The sequence below is a fragment of the Mirounga leonina genome, unplaced genomic scaffold, assembly GCF_011800145.1.
Source record: "Mirounga leonina isolate KUSES-001 unplaced genomic scaffold, KU_Mleo_1.0 Mir_91, whole genome shotgun sequence".
In the NCBI taxonomy this organism is placed as follows: Eukaryota; Metazoa; Chordata; class Mammalia; order Carnivora; family Phocidae; genus Mirounga; species Mirounga leonina.
This window is the reverse complement of record NW_023270839.1, coordinates 46,140,374-46,163,000: the sequence shown is the minus strand read 5'-3', so window position 1 is coordinate 46,163,000 and position 22,627 is coordinate 46,140,374. Positions and strand designations below refer to the sequence as shown.

The following is a 22,627-nucleotide window of genomic DNA, read 5'->3' as shown; positions in this document are numbered from 1 at the left end:
AAAAAAAGAGGCATTTACTTAATTTTAAAGGCACTCGTACAGTTTATCCAGACCTGGAAGAAGCATTTGTTTTTTTTTTAACAGGCACATTTCAGGTCTAGATGTACACAGCTAAAAACAAACCATTTTCCGATTTTAAAAAGGTATTCTTCAAAAGTTGTGATTCCCAGTTTTGAGAATTAATTCTAGAGTAATAAATTGTAAGAAATTCCTAAGTCCCTTAGAAAGCATTTGATTCAATTCTGTCATTCTACAGATAATAGTTTCAGAAAGAAATAATTTCAAGGGTTACTGATTCCCACCTATAAAATCTTTGTTAACTGTGAAAGTGACTATAAACACAATGTAGTAACTATAGCTGACTAAGGGAAGTGAAAATATTACTTGGAACTAAATCTCCAAGTCTTCCAAATGTCCAAATTTTCCTACTACTATTAAAAAGATATTAGTATATATATGTCAGGAAACAACTTTGGGGAAAACAGCAGCTCCATGTTGAGAAAGCAAACATTTTGCATCTTTAGCTTAAGAGGCAACACATTTTGAAGTATCCTCTACCCCTAGGACAAAGTAATCCTCTCCTTAGAAAAAACAAATCTAATAAAAACTCTAAAAAAGCTTGGTTAGCTCACTTGTCGATAGCCATGAACCCCAGAATCCCCAGGCTACAACCAGCACCCTAATGTCATCCCTCCTCATAATAACCACTTGCCCTTTCTTAGGTTCTTTCTTCCTCACAATGTGGCAACTAAGTAGATAAAGCTGAATGGAAGATGCAGAACCTGCCAATGGGATAAATACTTGACTAGCACTACTATCTGCAATTCGTTGCCCAAAAGACAGAAGCAATCTGTGGGAAACATGGTAGCAACACAGTTACTGAATATGCTAAATCCAAGTTTCACAATCATCTAACTTCGCCACTAAGGAAGGCATAGGGTCAGAAACTTTTGCTCAACAACTGGTAAAGAAATCTCACCTGTACTTATCTTGTACTTTTTGCTTTATATCCTGCAGAGAATCTTGGGAAATATCTCGTTCAAGGTAGCCCGAAAGCACCTCTGTGGCATTCTCTAGATCTGCTTGGTTATTCTGCAAGAAATGAGGAAAAATACATAGTAAATTTTGGCTTAGATGAAAGCTAAAAGATATACCATCTGCTTCTTTGCCAATAGACTGTTCTCAACACTGACTGTGTAATTTTCACAGGTGGTTTCTGCACCTGTAAGCTCTTTAATCGCTTTCACCTCTAACAACTTGTTCTCTTTTCCAGGATAATTTTTTATGTTAAAAGAACAAAAGATTTACCCATTACCACTGGAAGAATATCAAGAAAAAGTCCTGAAAGTGATTAGGAAAAGTCTTTTTGGAATATTCTAGTTCTGCAAACTGCTATCTGCTGAAACACAAAGAGAGGGGAAACTTGAGGAAAAAATATAAACCCATTCCTGTTTACAGCTGGCTGCACCTACTTCTTCTAAGAGAACAATGCATGTAAGATTAAAATTGTTATCCTTTACTACTATGGCTAGTTCTATACATTTACCCATTTAATTCCCATCTGCTAGTCAGGGTTACTGTCTAGTCATCTGTGGACATCAGTGTTTTATGCATCAATTTTTAATACGCAGTTTACGTTAGTTTCCGGTGTACAATATAGTGATTCAACAATTCTTTATTCAGTGCTCATCACAGTAAGTGTAGTCACCATCTGTCACCAAAAAACGTTAATGCCATCTTATTGACTAAATTCCCAATGCTATACTTTTCATCTCTGTGATTAATTTATTTTGTGAGTGGAAGTTTATACCTCTTAATCCCCATCATCTATCTCAACCATCCAGCCACCCACCTCTCCTCTGGCAACCACCAGTTTGTTCTCTGTATTTAAGAATGCCTTTTTTCCTCCTTTTTTTTTTGTTTGATCATTTATTTTTGTTTTATAAATTCCACATGAGTGAAATCAATTTACTTATTAGAATTACACTCTCTAGGTCCATTCATGTTGCTGCAAATGGCAAGATCTCATTCTTTTTTATTATACATTAATTTTAATTTTTTTAAAAGACTTTATTTATTTGAGAGTGAGCAAGAGAGAGTGAGAGAGCACAGCAGGGGGAGCGAAAGAATCAGGCTCCCCACTGAGCAGGGAGCTCGACGCAGGGTTCGGTCCCAGGACCCTGGGAACATGACCTGAGCCAAAGGCAGATGCTTAACCAACTGAGCCACCCAGGCACCCCTATGCATCAATTTTAAATGAGCATGTCTATTCGAAAAACCTTTACTGCTAAAAGCCCCCATTAGTCATTACTCTTCCACCGAAGGTGACCACCATATTAACTTCTAATACCATATATTAGTTTTGCCTGAATAAAGGCTTTTACTGAGAACTTATGATGTGCCAGGTGCTATATAAGCAATATACATGTATTGTCTCACTTAAACCTTGTTAACATCCTTGAGAAGTATTTATTCCATTTTAAAATAAAGATATAGATAACATTAAGTAATTTGCTGCAAGTCAACAGAGCTAAAAAGTGATTAAGTCAAGTTTCAAATTCAGGGCTGACTCCAGAGCCTGCACACTTAATCACTAGCTGGCTAAACCACATCAACTTGAATGTAGTTTAGGACAAGAAATCTAAATTCTGAGCAAATAGGAACCTTTAAAACTCTATGTATCTTATCTATGAAAGACCAAGTAGACCTATGACACAGGGATATTTTCCCCCACTCAGTAACTATTCCTACCTCAAAGATAATGGACTGGTTATTCTTTTTGAGGTAGAAAGCGAAGACATAAGTGTACATGAGTGTGGCACGACACTGGCAGAGGACATCAACTGCTTTCTTCAGGAATTGCACCTCAATCCAGGACATGTTGTGCTGTTGCATCTCCTCCATTTTCTGCTTTACCTGAGCATAGAGTTTGTGCTCAAAGCGTAGACTCTGCATGTGGTTCATATAGCGATTACAGTAGAACAGGTACCTCTGTAGGGCTGCCCTAGATCGCTGTCCCATTTAAGAAAAATTATGGACATGTAATTATAACAAATGTATCAAATACACACAAAAGCTGATATCATATTTACAGATGAAACAGTATAGGAATTTAAGGTAAACTCAGGAATAAACAGATATCTCTTACCACCTTTTGTTATTTAATACTGCTATGAATATCCTATAGCTGCACTTCCCAATATGGCAGCCACTGGACACCTGTGGCTATTTAAACTAAAATAAAAAATTCAGTTCCCCAGTGCTCAATAACCATTTGTTGTCAGTGGCCTTATAAAGAACATTTCCATCACAGTTATACTGGATAACACTGTTCTGCAGTATGCAATAAGTAAACAAGTAAGAAGCATCAACATTTTAAAGTAGAAAACAACAGTGACAGCCAGACATCATCTAACTCCTCATATAATACCAAAGAAAGTCTACAGTATCAACAGGTAGGTGCCCCTCTCACTCCCCAACTGAGTTTGAATTTGAGTATCTAGAATTAACCACCAGTTTCAGGAAATACAGGGATAAAAGAACCTATTAAATGATACCAGGGAGTTACAATCAGCAAAATCCAGAATGTGAAAATTTTACAGGACAAAATGACTTAGTTTCCTCAACAAATAACTGGCAACGTGGAGGGGAAAAAGGAACGGTAGAGACCTATAGATTAGAGAATACTCAAAAGATATCAATCAAATCCAATTTGTGGACCTGTGTGGATCCTGATTTGAACCAACTATAAAAGAAAATTTATGAGATAAATGGAGACATTTGAACACTGGATAATGATATTAACAAAGTATTGCTTTAAAAACATATATATACAGGGGGCGCCTGGGTGGCTCAGTTGGTTAGGCGACTGCCTTCGGCTCGGGTCATGATCCTGGAGTCCCGGGATCGAGTCCCACATCGGGCTCCCTGCTCGGCGGGGAGTCTGCTTCTCCCTCTGACCCTCCTCCCTCTCATGCTCTCTGTCTTTCATTCTCTCTCTCTCAAATAAATAAATAAAATCTTTAAAAAAAAAAAATTTAAAAACATATATACAAAGATAATAATGGTATTGCAGTTATATTAAGTTTTTTTTTTTTAAGATTTTATTTATTTATTTGACAGAAAGAGACACAGTGAGAGAGGGAACACAAGCAGGGGGAGTGGAAGAGGAAGAAGCAGGCTTCCAGCAGGGAGCCCAATGTGGGGCTCGATCCCAGGACCCTGGGATTATGACCTGAGCCCAAGGCAGACGCTTATCAACTGAGCCACCCAGGTGCCCCAAATCTGTTTTTTTTTTTTTTTTTAAAGATTCTATTTATTTATTTGACAGAGAGAGACACAGCGAGAGAGGGAACACAAGCAGGGGCAGAGGGAGAGGGAGAAGCCCGATGCGGGGCTTGATCCCAGGACCCTGGGATCATGACCTGAGTTGAAGGCAGACGCTTAACCAGCTGAGCCACCTAGGCGCCCCGTATTAAAAGTGTTTTAAAGATACATGAAGTATTACCAAAGAAACAATACACCTGGTCTAGATTTGTTTTATATTATTTATCAGACTGCAAAAATAATTCACCTTGGTCTCTCACAGTATACTGTAAATCTCTAGAGATAGTCTTTTATTTATTTATTTATTTATTTTTTAAAGATTTTATTTATTTATTTGAGAGAGAGAGAGAGAAAGAGCACAAGAGGGGGGAGCGGGAGAGGGAGAAGCAGACTCCCTGCCGAGCAGGGAGCCCGATGCGGGACTCGATCCCGGGACTCCAGGATCATGACCTGAGCCGAAGGCAGTCGCTTAACCAACTGAGCCACCCAGGCGCCCCTCTAGAGATAGTTTTTTTTAAAAAGGAATATTGGTTTTTTTTGTTTTTAATTTTATTATGTTATGTTAGTCACCATACAATACATCATTGGTTTTTGATGTGGTGATCCACGATCCATTGTTTTCGTATAACACCCCATGCTCCATGCAGTATGTGCCCTCCTTAATACCCATCACTGGGCTAACCAATCCCCCCTCCCCCCTCCCCTCTAAAACTCTGTTTGTTTCTCAGAGTGCATAGTCTCTCATGGTTCATCTCTCCCTCCAATTCCCCCCCCGCCATTTTTCCCTTCCTTCTCCTAATGTCCTCCATATTATTCCTTATGTTCCACAAATAAGTGAAACAAAAAGTAATACTGTTATCTCTAGTGTCTAATATGCAGAAAATGATTAATAAATGTTTGTTAAATGCAACCACTATGAAAGGGTTTCGTACCACACATACACATTTCTTTTTTAAGATTTTTTATTTAAGAGAGCGAGCAAGAGAGAGAGAGCAAGAGCAGGGTAAGGGGAAGAGGGAGAAAAAGACTCCCCACTGAGCAGGGAGCCCGATGTGGGACTCAATCCCAGGACTCTGGGATCATGACCTGAGCCAAAGGCTGATGCTTAACTAACTGAGCCATGCAGGCACCCCTATGTATTTCTTTTTACTGTCATTTCCTCTTCCTCTCCTTATGCCTCAGAGACTACAAATAGCACAGACGCTACTAGGCCCATGGTTGGGTTCCTGCTTAGAAATACTAACTCTGAACCACATAATTAGCCAATTACATGACCCAGTATCAAACAACAGTGAAATATCTAAAAAAAAAATCTATTATTACTACTCAAGAATCAGAGAGGTATCAAATCAATGCTTGTACACTGGAAAATTATGCCAATTGTATGTCATTGTTATTAGATTAAAAGGAATATTAATGTTATTAAATATGCATTAATCAAAAAATTAATGCCAATTATGTCTAAAATCTAATATGTAGAATATAATCTGCTTGGCATTTTATCTCCCCCCGAAGCATTAATATTTTCAAGTCTGTCAAATTTCCAAGATGAAATGGAAAAACTAAACTACCATATAAAATATATGATGTTAGTGGACTTTAGTAACTGATTTAATGATTCAATAATTCTAAAATAGCTTCTCACTAAAATACCTCTAAAATTCAACATGAACCCATTCCACCACTGCAAATAAGACCAACTTTTAAATCAAATGCCAGAACCTGGATTGAGAAATGCACTGAGTGATGACCTAAAAACAGTTTGGAAAAGAAGTCCAAAACAACAAACCTGACTGCTTAGAGCTTAGAGCAGGGAAAGCAAACTCTGGCCATGTGAGCCAAATCCAGCTGCTGCCTGGTTTTGTAAATAAAGTTAACTTGGAACTTTGTTCAACTTCTGTCCATAACTCTGGCATGACTACTCATCTGAGTCTATGGCTGATTTAGCATTACAAGATCAGAGGCAGAGTCGAATAGTTGTAAAGAGACCATATAGTCTGTAAAGCTGAAAATATTTACCATTTGACCCTTTACAGAAAAAGTATACTAATTCTCCTGGCCTAGAAAATAAGAAAATCCAAATGTCCACCATGATCAGCACCATGGCACAGTATGTTAAGTCAACAACTTTCTACAACACAGGTACACCTTTCCAAAGTACTCAACTACCCATCTATGTTCTTTCTGGACTGTGTGCCAACCTTCTAGTACTTTTTAAGGCTACAACTCCCCGTGAATAGTATGTCAGATTATGGGAGTAGGGAAAGTGAGGAAAGAAGAGGCCAGATGAGCATGCAATGTGTGCTCCATTCTGGGAGGAACAGCTCCCACTAAATAAACAAACAAATAAAGCCACTCATAAAGTCTTTCTCTGTACACCCACAGGATCAGAAGATTCTAGTTCAGTCCAAAAGATGCAAACCAGAAAAATAATGTGTTCTACCCTCTAGAATCTACATGTTAGAAACTGGCTTAGAAGCTATGCACAATAATCCACCCTCCCTGTGGATCTCAGAAAGAGATTCTACCAGCACCCAAATGAGGCCAAGGATAACTCATATACTTTCTCTACTGGTGAATAACATATCTGGCTAGATCTAGCTAGATTACTATTCATTCAGAAGTAAAAACTAAAAGCCTATACCATGGTAATTAGGAAAAATACAATGCGGCTTAAGAAAAAAAAGAACATTGTAGACTATTCTCTGTAGGATAACTATTATCAGAATTAGAATAAACTTTAGAGAAATTTATGGTTTCTTCAACAGGATTTAAGAGAATCGTGACTACTTAAAACAGAAGGGGAAAGCCATAGGGAGAAAGGCTAATATTAAAACAAACAACAACAGAAAGAAATGCAATGACAAACTGAGCTAAATAAAAAAATACAAAAGTAGAATCAAGTCCAAATGGGAGGTTGGAAAAGCATGACTCTTCAGTATACAACTTTTATATTAAAACTACATGGTGTGATGCATCTCAAACTGGAGTCTAATCATACTCAATGGGAGTGGGGTAGGGGAGCCAAATGATCTGGTCTAAACAGACCATGGGATTTAAAAGTATTTTAAAATCTGATGACAACCTAAGAAAACACAAACACTCTGGGATAATCTCAATGAATTTATAATTAAGAACCAAAAGTTTTATTTCAGGTCTTACTTTGTGAAATGGCTAAAACTGGCATTAAGCAACATTAACTGTACTAAGCTAATGAGGAAAACAAGTGAAAGAGAATACATCAATGATAAATTCTGATCAAACCAAATCATGATGCACTATAGGAATAAAGGTTTACAATAGCTGAGATCTAAAAAGTCGGTGGGAAAACAAGTTGCCACATGGCACTTAGTAGCATAGTACCACTCAATTTAAAAAAACTTGGGCCATCCAGCAGTTTATCAACAGTTATTTTATTTCAACAAACAATTTACCTGTCAAATTAATTTTAACTTGAGTCTCAAAGGTTTCGTAGTTTTCTTGGTTTGGTTGTGTAGTTGTATATGAGCATAGACGTTTATAGCTGGTTTTATGTTGAAACATTTAAGTAATTTTATAGTGAATATAATTTAAATCAACACTGGAATTTGTGGGCATTTTTTTCCCTTTAAAAGGAACACAGATATTGTGAGAATCTGTGAAACACCATTCATCATTTATAAATACAAAATATTATTTTCCAGCTTTTTAAAAAAATGAGACACAGAACTCTCACTTCTAACAATATGATAGACTAGGCTGTATATATTCTTTTGTATTTATGGTCTTTTCAATTAGAAATCAATTTTAAAGGAACATTTAAAAAGTAAAAAAATAAGCAGCAGATGTTTTGAATGTCATCCTAGTAAGGAAAACCATTTGAAAAGAACATTTTTGGGACAACCAGGGAATTTCAATATGGAATAGACTAATGTAAGGAATAATTAAATTCCAGGATTCTACAATTATGACAGAATTACTAAGCTGAAAGGAACTCAAAGTGTTGATGAAGATAATTCACACCTAGTGTTTGAATCCATCTACAACAGTGAGTTATATCCCTAACTAGTAACAGGGAACTCTCCCCTCCTGAGGCAGTCCATTCTAAATCAGCTCATCTATAATCCTTACCACTTCTTGATGAATAATGAGATTAAAAAAAAAAAAAAAGAATGTATATAAACAGCAGCAAAACTATTTAACAAATACTGTGCTACATGACTAGATTAATTAAAAGAAAGCAAACAAATCTATAAACAGGAGTGCTACTGATAGGCATTTTGGATAAGATTCCCTTTCTAAATGTACAGATACCCAGTATTTACTGGGGTGTCTTTCCACAACTCTTTCAGAATTGAAAACTTCTGCTGAATTATTCCCTAATAAACACGTAAGCACATTCTTGTTCAACTGTCACCTGAAAATAAACGTACTTACCTCCTGTGCATCTCTTGCTGCCTTTGCGTCATCCTCATTATAGCGGTTACAGTTGTACCTTAAAGTAAATTAAGAGGATTCTGTAAGGCCAAAAATCAATGAAAAGGGAACAAATCACAGAAGTTTGGCCTGGATTCAGAGATTATCTAGAAGCAATATTCTTCTTTATACAGGTAAACTGAGGTATTTAAAATGCCCAGGGTTCTACCTTTATGACAGAATTACAAGACTGAAAGGAAATCAAAGTGTTGTTGGATTCCCCACCTCCTGAAGTAGTTCATTCCAAATCAGCTCACTTGTAATCATTAGAAAACACTGTCATTCTAGAATTTCCATTCCTGACTGCAGTGTGAACTTTAAAAAAAAAAAAAAATTTATTTATTAATTTGAGAGAGATAAAGAATGAGTGGTGGGGAGGGGCAGAGGGAGAGAAAGAGAAGCAGATTCCCCGCTGAGCAGGGAGCTCAATGCGGGGCTCAATTCCAGGACCCTGAGACCATGACCTGAGCCAAAGGCAGACGCTTAACAACTGAGCCACTCAGGCGCCCCTGCAGTTTGAACTTCTAACTCAGTTTTTGAAGAAAGAGGTCTTATTTCCTAGGTTGTCTGTTATTTAAACCAAATATTTCCAATTTTTCCAGTTACTCACCTTCTTATCTTTATAAATCAAAGAGAACCAACAGTTGATGGACTACTATGTAACAGTTGCTGTGCTATATGCTTTACATGCTATTATAGTTTCAAGAGTCACTGAAAACTGAATGACACACAAAATGAGAAGCAGGGGAAACGTGCCCAGAAGTCAGCTCAGAGTAGAGATGAACAAGACTGGCATTTCCCTTGTTCTGATTAACTCTACCTCTGCTTTTCTGGGAATCTACATTATGGGAGCAGCTGATACTTGAGTGCTTACTGCATATCACCTACTCACTACTAAAGTCTTTAAATGTACTATCAGATTCAATTCCCTGAACCACCTTATGAAATGTGTATTATTATCCTCATTGAGCAGACAAAGAATTAAGTTTTGAGAAGACAAGTAACATACTTAAGGGTCATATAACTAGGGTTTCAGAGCTAAAAATGCTGGTCTCCCAACTGAGGGCCATGCCCTTAATTATGGACTATATTGTTCACATGCTGTAAGTCATGTCTTCAGAATCTTTTTAACAGTAATCCTTTTAGATCTAAAGGAAGAATTCTGAATTTCATTTAAATCTTGTTAAACTGGACTCATTGTTCCAGCTTGTCAAGTTTTCCAGGATTTTAATGTCTATAAATTTAATATTCTTCTATGATGTTATCCCAAAATGTATGCATGATTCTCTAACTAGTGAAAGAAAGTCGTCAGTAAAACTGACCAGAAAAGCAATAGATAGTTTACGTGAATAAAAAAGGTAAGGACAAAATCTTTCAGCAAACCTTGGAAGTATTCCTTTAGGAAGACTCAAATCCATTTCCTGTAACTCCAAGAAATGGACATTCAATTAATCCCAAGTATCTCTGCGTGTATTCATAGCCTAGGCCACAAACTTCTCAGCTCACACTGAAATACCTTGCTGAGGTCTACAAAACACTCCCTAATCCATCATCCTAATAATACCATTTGATTTGGGGATTTGACATAAGAGAAAAGTTACGTGGTTTATATGTAGTTTGTGGAATCAATCACAAATCTTGGAAATTTGGGATTACATTTTGTCTGCTTTCAGTTTGTGGTAGCTTTCTATTTTCCTTAACTACTCAGTAAAATAACCAACAATAGCTTACTGATCTCATCTTTCAGTTTTTAAAGTAACCCAGACCACAATTCACTCGAGTCAGGAGATTTATTAACTTTCCCCCCAGCTTGGGTTATAATCCTCTCTTACCAAAAATTACTTAATTTAGCCCAAAGATCGGCTCTTCTTGCCCTCTACTGGTCAACTATTAATACCTCTTCTTCTTATCGAACATATCCTTAAAAATGTTCCTTTTGATATTTTTAAGGTATTTATAAGCCTCAACTCATTCTGGACTTTACTCAGCCAAAATTATTAAGGAACTGAAGGCCAGAAAAGCAAAGAGAATTCATCTATACTTCTAATTCAGATGCTGGACAGTGCTACTTGGAATGCTATTTTGAGAATTCTGGGGCATTTTCAGATTTAAATAAGGAAGCATAGAATGATTCATTTGCAATGTTAGCTATGGGTAAAGGCAAGACACAGGAAACATTTCTGACAACCCTGGTTCAGGCCATTCTTCATTCTCCTGTATCCATCATTTGTTTTGTTTTTGTTCAGTTTTTTTTTTTTTTTTTTAAAGATTTTATTTATTCATTTGACAGAAAGAGAGAGAAAGCACAAGCAGGGGGAGTGGAAGAGGGAGAAGCAGGCTCCCCACATAGCAGGGAGCCCAATGTGGGGCTCAATCCCGGACCCTGGGATCATGACCTGAGCTGAAGGCAGATGCTTAACTGACTAAGCCTCCCAGGCACCCCTCTGTTCAGTTTTCAATATAGCTTCTTTAAAATTTGAGTTATGATCAGAGATTTCCTTACATACAAAAAATGTATCTTTGGGATGCCCAGGTGGCTCAGTCGATTGAGCATCTGCCTTCGGCTCAGGTCATGATCTCAGGGTCCTGGGATCGAGTCTCGCATAGGCTCCTTGCTCAGCAGGGAGAAGCCTGCTTCTCCCTCTGCCTGCCGCTTCCCCTGCTTGTGCTCTCTCTCTCTGATAAATAAAAATCTTTTAAAAAAAAAGGCATCTTTAACAAGAAATGTATCTTTTAATAACTCTTCTTCTCTATTCATTAGGCTTATTGGTTTAAATATACTAGAGTGAATTTAGTTTCTGGGAATAGTCTAATCCCCCAGTTTGCTTCTTAAAATCTAGAGTACCTGTCTGGCTAACCCCCAATATCGTTCTTGGCTTTGACAGTGGTAAAATCACTTTCTTTACTTCCACACAACCAACTAGTTTTACCTAAGTCAGAATTAATTTCAGGCCAAGTAATCCCTCTCACTATTCCTCTAATGAAACTAATAAAAGTTCCAATGAAACTAAAAGAAAAGACTTGCCATTGTCTTAAGGTGAGATCCTCCTCCTGTCCTGCCCCTGCAATTTCTTCCCCTCCCATTCACTCTCTACAAAGCAGCCACAATTCTGAGGTAATGTATGTAAAGCACATAACATAGAGCCATCTCATCTAAATTACAGATCTAATCAGGTCACTCCCCACTTAAAATCCTTCTGATAATGTCCAAACTACTTTAGGTCCCAGTCTACTTTGTAACTCTTTTCCTATGCCCCACAACTTAGGAGGGGCCACAAACTGAAATGCCAATAAGCAGGAAACACAAATTAGTGAAATGGGTCATCTGTGTATTAAAACACTCAGAAATATTTTCATTTTTATCAGGAGATGTGCTAGCTCCCTTTTTTCTCAAAACTCAAGACATCACGAATCTAACTTACATTTTCCCAAACTGCTATGAAATATGGACAGAAGACAGATATATATTATCTCTATTAAAAGTGATGCCATCTTTTAAATACATAGTGCTATCATGATATATGCAAATGCCCTTAAGATTCAGTCTTGGGGAAATATTTCAAACTAGAAAGTAAAGGCCTCATCTAAGGGGCTACTAATCAATTCCAGGCAAATGCTGCCAAGCATGAATGCAGGCTTGTTCCTATGTTTCAAAGAAAGGCTAAAAATCTGGATTGCAGTGCGCAATTTTCCAATTTTTAAAGTTTGGGACACATTTTTGTCTAATAGCATACGAGGGTAAATAAAACACAACTGCAGTTTGGGTCTTGCCAATAATCTTTTAGTTTTCAACTATTGCCTAGACAGACATATTAGACAATCCAACTCTTCTCTAAATAAGTCATGTACTTTCACATCATTCTACCTTTGTTCATGAGGCTCCTTTTGCCCTGAACATTTTTCCTACCACTTTCAACTAATGAACTCTTAATCCCCCTTAAAATTCTCAAGTATTACCTGCTCTGTGAAATATGCCTCATTTATCCCTGTCTCTGGACATCTTGCATATACTTTTAATAATGATCACACACTATATTCATTTATCTAGCTCCCAAGTTAGATGGTGACTTCCATGAGGTAGAAACATTTGTTAATACACAGCATATATTACATACTTATGTGAACATTTTCTCCCCTTCATTTCCCCAACCTACCAGGCAGATCCATGTGGTTCCCAAGGGCCAAGACACACCCAGCAAAACTCTGCTTTACAGTTCTGGTTACGACAGACCATGTGATTACAACCGCCATCCTTCTCAATTGTGACATGGCATTTGGGACATTCCTATGAAGAGAAACTACAAAGTTGGTGTCAATGCTACACTAGGTTGTATTACTACCACCGAAGAGAAGCCAGTTCTAGATTTGGTTTATTTTTAAATACATTTATTGTTATGAATACACGTAAAGAAAGCACTCCAAACAGTGTGCAATACAGTAAGTACTACTAGAAAAGCTATTACCATTATTACTGGCTATTAAGATATACAACAATTAAAAGATTTGTTTTAGCGGGGTTGGGGACAAAAACATGAAGTACTTTTAACCATACATGTAGTTTTACAGGAGGTAAAACATTTTGTTCATGTAAATATAATTAACTGTCCAGTGTCACCTAGAAATAATTATTGAGTACTTCCTGTATACCACACACTGTTCTCGGTGTTTTATATGCATTAACTCATAATCCTTAGAGTGATCCTATTTTCATTTGTCAGATGAATAAACTAAGGGAGAGAAAAATAATAAAAACACTGGTCTGAGGTCACACAGGTAGCAAACGGTAGAGTCAGGATTCAAGCCCAAGCAATTTGGCCTTAAGAATCAGGCAAGTAGGACTGGTAAGATAGGTAAATTCTTCTTGTGGCTACTGAATTTCCCAACTTTCTTCTGTCAAATACCCTTGTTTTATTTATTTTTGTTGTTGTTGTAGTTTTTAAGTAAACTCTACCCTCAACATGGGGCTTAAACTCACAACCCTGAAATCAAGAGTCACATGCTCTACTAACTGAGCCAGGCAGGCACCCTCAAATACCCTTGCTTTAAGTCTTTCTCATTGTGGTCCATTTATAACTGTGCTACAGAGATCACAGCTTTTCCCAAGTCTGTGTCATATTCTTGGTTACTAACGAGCCAAAGTTATTACCCTACAGCAGGTCTATTGTTATTTTTCTTTTGGAAAATCAAGAAAATCAAACTTATTCATTTTAATGAAACTATAAATAAGATGTAAAGCTTATATTTTTGCTGCATTTGTTTGATGCCTGTAACTCCCACAAGGGGGGAGTATCACCCATTATATTACTTACAAAATTCTGCCTTTGTGAAACAGACTACCCTGGCCCATAAACTATAGTCATTTTAAATAGGGAAATGTGGCCATTTCTAATTATACATTTGAAATCAAATCTCTGAAATCAACTAAGATATTTTACATTTTCCCAAAGAAGCAAATTCCAGGTCTAAAATATGTTTCATTCTATATTTCTGGGTTATAATTAACGAAATAGTATCAAGCTCTCAATATGTTAGGATACCACTGATAATCTGCAAAGCTGTTTAAGGAGCAAATAACAATAATAAAGGCTTCTGAAGCCTCTCAAGAGAAAAACTTTTTGGTTTTTCTCAAAACTACCAAGCAGATAACTTTGTTATTACTAATTGCCATTCTTCCTTAATAATCTACTTTCTAAACAAAGTGAAACATATTCAAGCCTATACTCCCTGTTTTATTTTTTTTTATTTTAAAGATTTATTTATTTTAGAGTGTGTGTGTAGGAGCCGGGGGAGGGGGGAAGGGGAGAAGAAGAAGACTCCCCACTGAGCTAGGAGCCCAATGCAAGGTGGGGCTCTATCCCAGGACCCTGAGGATCATGGCCTGAGCCAAAACCGAGATCCGATGCTTCCGATGCTTAACCAACTAAGCTACCCAGGCGCCCTGTACTCCCTATTTTATTTTATTTTATTTATTTATTTTTTAAAAAAAGATTTTATTTATTTATTTGACAGAGAGAGACACAGCGAGAGAGAGAACACAAGCAGGGGGAGTGGGAGAGGGAGAAGCAGGCTTCCCGCAGAATAGGGAGCCCGATGCGGGGCTTGATCCCAGAACCCTGGGATGACCTGAGCCAAAGGCAGACGCTTAACGACTGAGCCACCCAGGCGCCCCCTGTACTCCCTATTTTAAACATCTTGGGGGTTTATAGTATTTGGGGGATTTCTCTAGATGCAGAAAGAGGGCTACAGTTTAATCAAACTACTTAGTAAAAATACAAGTGCCCTATTCTAATTATGAGTTTTACAGAGCATACTAAAAGATTCTAGGTAAAGCCCTATCTGATGGAAAATCAATTTTCAAGAAAATATGCCTGGCTGGGAAATTTTTTCAACAACAAAGTAACAACTTCCTAACAATACAGAAAGGTTTTCTTAAGTGACATGAGTTACTTTTACCATGACAATTTTAGAGAGCACAAAAATACTGATTTCAACCATACATTCCTCAAAGGCATAGGCATTTGTTTAATGTGACAAGACTATTTCACTACTAAGGCTTTCTGGGACATAAAAATATATTCACGTTTTAATCTTTTGGGGTACAACAGGGTACTAATGATATAAAATTGTGTGTTTTGGCCTCCATTGTATAAATACTCTTTTTTATCACTGTCCTGTGACTGGCTCTAACACTAGTCAAACAACTCAGTATTCTTTAAGCATCATCTTCACATGTGAAAGGCAATACTAAAAATGAATAGTCCATGAATAACACTACCATTCATCACCCTAGTCACTTCCAATACAGATGGGATATAAGGTTGAATTAAAGATTGGTTATTTATACAATTTTCTACTAAGAAATTGCTGGGTACCCAGTTGGGACTCAAATATATGCTTATTACTTTGTGACAGAAAAGAAGGGTGCTCAAGACTACATCCATCTGCAGAACAAAACATCTGTCTAGGTTTAAAGCAGTGGTCCACGGTCATAAGGAGACTGAATCTTAAAACTAGTATCATAAGCAGTAATGTACTTCAAAAATAAAAACAAAAGAACAAGGGATATCTATATTACCCTCAAAACTTCCAGTTCTTAGGAGTCAAGCCTCTTCAATCATTATTTTAGAAATTTAGTATGTTAAAGATGTCAAACATGTTAAGCCCAGTGCAGTTACATAACAAAAACAGTTACTCAATTCTCTTGATACTGCTCTAAAGAATGACTCCTTAAGGAGGGGCCCTTGGCTGGCTCAGTCAGTAGAGTGTGTAGCTCTTGATCCCAGGGTTGTGAGTTCAGGCTCCACACTGGGTGTAGAGATGAAAGAAAAGAAAAGAAAGGAAAAGGAGACAGGAAAAGGAAAGCAAAAAGAAAGAAAGAAGAAAAGAGTTACACCCAATGTGGGGTTCAAACTCACAACCCTGAGATCGAGAGTCTCATGTTCTACCACTGAGCCAGCCAGGTGCCCCAAACCCTGGAGATTTTTAAAGGCAGAAACGTAAAGGCAGAACAATATGAAAAAGCATTATCAAACCCCTGGGTAGAAAAATTGTTAGCTTTTTCTTCTATAGGAAACCAATGTTTTCCTAACAGACAAAATCTTCTACTAAAGAAGAGTACTGTGCATGTTGCAGTAGTGCTCAATAAAATAAACTTGGAACACTAAAAAATTGGCATTCTAGGGGGAAAAGACAAAACCAAAAACCCCAAACTCAACCAAAACCCCCAGCCCCCAAAATAACCAAAAAAACCCCAAATCTTAACTGAGAAAAGGTAAAATGAAGTCCTTAACTAGGTAAACTTATTTTGCTAATGCACCTATTCTCATAACAGTTTCACTACCAAGAGTTTACTGAAGGAAAACACCAACCTTTGTGTTGGCTGCAATCCAATTAGAGGTTTCACTATCATCATCACACTTTTTAATCCACTTCTTTAACCACTGTTTGAAAACAACAACTGTTAGGGTACAACAAAAGACTTAAGAAAAGGATAGCAAATTACTTCAACATTAAAATACAGTCAAGTTTAAATGTAAAAGGCAAAGGACAAGATTATCACTGGATTTACTTCCTTTTAAACCAAGGGAATCCTGTAGTTCTCATATCCTATATATATAAAATGAACCAAAGGAAGACCTTCTCTGGCTGAAGCCAAGTGGGGAACCTAGAGCTTGATGAGAAGCCCAGCTCCAAGATGTGTCATTCCCTTTAGCTAATTACAAAGCCTGCCCAGGGAGGTGCCTTAACCACTGTTATCCTGATAATCATCAGGAAGGGACTTATTCCTAAGGAATGCTTCATGAATACTTGCGATGTTCATCTGAAATAGAAAGGAAAAACACAATCTTCTGTCTACAAATGGATAACAAAATTGTGGGCCCTGGTTTTCAGTCAAGTCTCAGAAGTGTTCTATTACATTATTTAAAAATGAAAATGCCAGACAAACTCACCTTACATTTAACAGGATCGTGCCAATTTTCTCCACAGTTAAAGCTGTTAACATAAGAGTTAAAAGAATTAAGTCCTACCCACTGTAAGTAAATAAACAAGCAAGCAAATTCATGTTTCATAGTTTCTCAGTGGTTTCATCCGTTTCTAGTAACTGGCAAATACAAGGGCATGAGCCAAGTTTACATTATTCCACAGCAGATTATTTAGAATTTAGTGTTAGGAGAGCGTGTACTGTGGTGTATGTGTGAAATAAAGAAATGATTATAGGCATGAAGACAGGCTCTGATGACAATTATATAAGAAAGGACTCTCTAAACATTCACCACACTGTTAAGATAAAAAAATTCAGTTTAATCCCATCTGTATTTTTCTGATCGTTTTATATATGTATAGTTCTGTGCTGTAAACAGTCTTGAATTCACCAAATAATTTTCACTATTTTGAACTTAAATTTTGACCAGTGCTTTATTAGCAAATATTAAATCTCTTAACACCCCAAATGAAGAGTAAAAGTCTGATTTTGTAGAGTAATTATGTAATTTAATGCTAATGCACAGTGAGCAATACTTGGGAAGCAAACAGGTCACATCTTTGCATGATCCAAACAAATCAACCTCAGCCCTGTAGAGATAAATTGTACCAAGTAAAGTATAAAACATAAGAATGTGACTAAATATTTTCTAAGAATATACTAATTGTTAATTCCTTCCTGTACTCTAGGCACATGGTATATACATTTAAGAAAGTATAAATTAAGAATAAATACAAATGCTTATGAAAAAATAATTGTTGAGTGGCTATTAGCTAATCAAGTAATTCAGGAGTGCCAAAAATCCTTTGCAAATGAGAGGAACAAAGTGCTATCAATTTAAATGAAGTCAAAGATAATGTTTACTTCTGGAAAAGAAGATGGGGAGTGGGATGGAGAAGGGAACAAAGGAGCTTCAAATGAATCTGTCATGTTTTATTTCTTAACAAAAACAAAATACTGACTTTGTGTAAGCTGGGTTAATAGCTACATAAGTATTCATTGCTGTTATTCTCTGTATTTTGGTATCAACTAAAAATATGTTATAAAGTACGTATATAGGGGCGGCTGGGTGGTTCAGTCGTTAAGCGTCTGCCTTTGGCTCAGGTCATGATTCCAGGGTCCTGGGATTGAGCCCCGCATCAGGCTCCCCACTCAGCAGGAAGCCTGCTTCTCCCTCTCCCACTCCCCCTGCTTGTGTTCCCGCTCTCGCTGTGTCTCTCTCTGTCAAATAAATAAATAAAATCTTAAAAAAATAAATAAATAAAGTAGTAGTATATAATCAGACTGCACCTCCTATCTACAGAGTAAACTCTAAAATAGTAATGTATCTAAAACTCTAAAACAGTAATGTAATCTCTACCAAAATAGCATGTATTTCATACATATTTAATCTCTGTGAGTTTACCTGCTCCTTTTGGAAATATTTAGTATTAAGGACGTGTAAGTCTAATTCTATAGCTGTTTGTGGAGGAAAAAAAAAGAATGGTATGGGATACCATTATAATGTCTATTTGCCAGCTCTTAGAGCTAATTGGTTTGATTGTTTTCTTACTCCTAAAAGATCCACAAGGAAAAAATGGAAAATCATCTTAACTCTCTAATAAGAATATGTGGTATTGGAAATTCTCTATTAAGCCAAATCTAGAATTCAAAGGCTGAAGAGTATGTTATAAACTCCAAGAATAGAGGTTACCAGGAAGGCTGGGGCCAGAGGAGCCACAGGGAAAGTGTTGGTTAAAAAGCATATCTCATCAACCATGTTTTATCTCTCCAAATTTATCTGCACATTTTCTTTCTAGGAGTAAGATTAAACTTGTCAGAGCAAAGGAAAAATAATCCTGTGTATTTTATTTCCTAAGAGATAACTTGAAAACAGAGCAAGAATGATAAAGGAACCAAACATAATCTGACAAAATAAGCAGTCTGTCAGAAATAAGAAGAACTAAGTTCTTGTCCCAGATCTGTAAGTTTGCTCCCATATTAGTTCCAGTGGAGCACACAAGAAAATGTGATTATAGCTGCATTTTCCCCCATTAGAAAAAAGAGCAACAAGGAAAGAGAAAAAATTATTTAAGATATGGCCTTTTAATCTAATTCTTATTTAAAAGAAATATACACTATTTTAAATCAACATCACCCACCTTCCCCACTGAGGTAAAAAAAATTTTTCTACTATTTGACTACCAAGAATAAATAGAAAAGCTATGTGTACTATTTCAATTTGGGAAATCACTTGCTTACCAAAACTGGCGCCCACATTTGCAGCGAACAGGTTTAGCATCAGGATATTGGACTTTAACGACATGGTGGCAATCTGGGGCAGGACACCACTTTAACAGTCGATTGCACTGGAAACCCAAGTTAGAAAATAAAAAATGACAACAAATTAAATCATGAATGCAAGATTTCCTAGTACAACAAGCAATTAACTTACATTGCTTTCCCAGTGCAAGGGCCAAAGACAGAGATGATGACACAAGCATATAAAAGCCTGCCCCCAATATTTAGTAGTCTTCTAACGTAATGCTTTTAGATGCACTGTTTTTCTAAGATTACAGATCCCTTGAAGACCTGGTTTTATAAATATGTGAACTGTCTCCTGGTTCCACCTTCAAAATCGTACTGATAAACTTTAAAATAATTACCCATTTGTGATCATTAAGAAGCATCGATTTGGTTATGGTTCTACTTCAGGGCAATTTTCAAAGATGTAAGAAAACAACATACACTCCTACTTATGGAAGGTGTTTAGAGCAATAGAATATACATGTAAATTTCTTTCTTTGACCATAAAATGTCTTTTTTTTTTTTTTTTTAAGATTTTATTTATTCATTTGAGACACAGAGATACAGAGACAGACAGAGAGCATGAGCAGGGAGAGAGGCAGAGGGAGAGGGAGAAGCAGGCTCCTCGCTAAGCCAGGAGCCCGACGTGGGGCTCGATCCCAGCACCCTGGGATCATGACCTGAGCCGAAGGCAGACGCTTAACCGACTGAGCCACCCAGGCGCCCCCATAAAAATGTCTTCTAAGAACAAAAGTCAGTTCCTAAAACATGGCAACAATCACATTTTAGTTCTTTAAAAAAAAAAAAAAAGTAAAGCGTTTGAGGTATTTTTATTATGAAACAAAACATGGCTCAACTAACACTCTGCACCAGAATTAAAGTTTATTGACCATTTAAAAAATATACTATTCCTAAAATACGCTGTTTTCTAGAAGATCTGACCTTCAGTTTAATCTAATAGACATAAAAACTACTTTGTAGAATTAAAATACCAATATACATTCACGATCTTATACAGAGGCTCACAAACCTCTTCTATAAAGAGCCAGATAGTAAAGATTTTTGTTTGTGACAGCCACAATGGCTTCTGTAGCAATTACTCAATTCAGCCACTGTAGCACAAAAGAAGTCATAGAACAAATGGGCATGTTCTAATAAATATTTACAAAAACAGGCAGGTCATAGTTTGCTGACCTCTGTATTTGATTAAAGAAAGGCATTTGATAAAAACAAGTAACTATAGGGGCACCTGGGTGGCTCAGTCAGTTAAGTGTCTGCCTTGGGCTCAGGTCATGATCCCAGAGTGCTGGGATCGAGCCCTGTGTCGGGCTACCTGCTTGGGGGGTTGGGGGCAGCCTGCTTCTCCTTCTCCCCCAGCTTGTGCTCTCCCTCTTACTCTCTCAAATAAGTAAATAAAATCTTTAAAAAAAAATAAATAACTACAGCTCTCTTTATTAACAAAGTTTATTGGTAATGGAAGCTAAAACAAGCAGAAATATAGCAAGGTTAAACTGCCAAGCATTATTAAACATCACATCATTAATAATCAGCTACAATTTTTGCTAGCGATAAAGGAAGAATACTGAAAAAATAATTTTATCACCAAAGTTCTAGATCTATGAAGAGACATCTACTTACTGGTTTGTCACATTCCTTTGAGAATAAAGGTATTTGGTATATACCTCATGAATAAAGTCCATAATCCAAGCTTATGGTCATAATCCAAGACCTTTAGGTCTTTCTTACTATCAAAAGTATTTTGTATAAGAAAAACTAATTACATCTATTAATAAACAATTCCTCTTATTAAAAAAGGGAAAACTTAAGAGAAATCACTTACCTCTACAAAGCTATTTGTTATTAAATGCTGATACTTTAATTTAACTTTTGAATCTGTGATCAGGCGCCTGAGAGCAAGAATAAAAGTTTATTAGGAAGTTCTCAGCCAAGAGTATTTTTCCACATTTATAAAATAAAATTTCAGTGTGGTGGCTCTAAAAACTGCCCTAAATTGAAAATACTTAAATGTATATAGACTATCAACAAATATAACTATAGAAATCAAGACAACAATTTCAAAGTTTCTATAGTTTTATTTTGGTAGAACCCCCATCCCCAAGTTTCTTATACATAAAATTTTCCATTTTTACCCAGTTTGTTATTACAGTCTAATGACTTATTAACTATTGTGGAGTTTAGGCTCCTTTCAGTGTCTTCTTACTTGCCTAAGACAGCAATTTGCAGCCAACTTCCCTAAGATGCTCTCCCAAAAACCAGTGTGTGAAATCAGAGATACTGACAAGAATGTCAAGATCCACGTTTTGCTATACATAAATTTGAGGGCCTTCTTCTGAGATCTGTTGGTAATTTACCAGAAATGTTTACTGACTGCAACCTGGCTTCCCTTGTCCACCTAGAACATTCTATATATTCATAGCAATTTCTAGAACTCATAGGAATCCATGAAAGTAAAGAATCCTGAAGCTTAAGTTTTATTAGTCTTAATGGTAAACACTCCTGTGAGTGTTTAAAGAAAATGGTGTTAAAGCAGAAAAAGAGTTAACAACTAACAAAACCTGTAAAAACTATCTACAGTGAAAACAGCAGACAATAACGTTTTGTATAATCTAGCCCCATCGACTTCTTGAGCTTCTTATTGCACTGCTTGCCTTCCACAAGACCCCATCCTGTTCTGTGCTACTTTCAGTGTACTCCTGTCACGTTTGTATTCTTTCAAAATAGTGGGTATCATCCTTCCTCAGAGGCTTTTGCATAGGGCTACCTCTCTTGAAAAAGAAAGAGAAGAATATCATGGTGGGCTCAGATGGGATAGCATACTGAATACTGGATTCACACTTACTAGCTATGTACTAGGGGTAAGTTCTTTGACCTCTCCATTTTTCAGTTTACTCATCTGTAAAATGGATAGCAGAAATAAGAGTTGTGAACTAGAACAGTGCCTGGCAAATAGTAAACACTCAATAAATATTAGATGCTGCCATATTATTCTTATTTTATTTAACTCAGCTAACATATAGTTACCAACTAAAGGAGGCCTTTTCTGACAATTACCCACAC

General features: G+C 36.7%; 1 protein-coding gene across 2 annotated transcripts in view; it reads right to left on the bottom strand.

Annotated features, from left to right (window-relative positions):
* Window positions 1-22,627, bottom strand: part of ARIH1 (ariadne RBR E3 ubiquitin protein ligase 1) — a 127,455-nt gene that overhangs the window by 8,225 nt on the left and 96,603 nt on the right. For both annotated transcript variants that reach the window (XM_034994894.1, XM_034994895.1), the window contains 8 exons: window positions 21,390-21,456; window positions 19,505-19,611; window positions 17,232-17,274; window positions 16,650-16,721; window positions 12,936-13,066; window positions 8,743-8,800; window positions 2,752-3,012; window positions 980-1,092 (listed from right to left, as the gene is read on the bottom strand). In XM_034994894.1, the coding sequence (XP_034850785.1) occupies window positions 980-1,092; window positions 2,752-3,012; window positions 8,743-8,800; window positions 12,936-13,066; window positions 16,650-16,721; window positions 17,232-17,274; window positions 19,505-19,611; window positions 21,390-21,456 (852 nt within the window). The remainder of the gene's footprint in view (window positions 1-979; window positions 1,093-2,751; window positions 3,013-8,742; window positions 8,801-12,935; window positions 13,067-16,649; window positions 16,722-17,231; window positions 17,275-19,504; window positions 19,612-21,389; window positions 21,457-22,627) is intronic.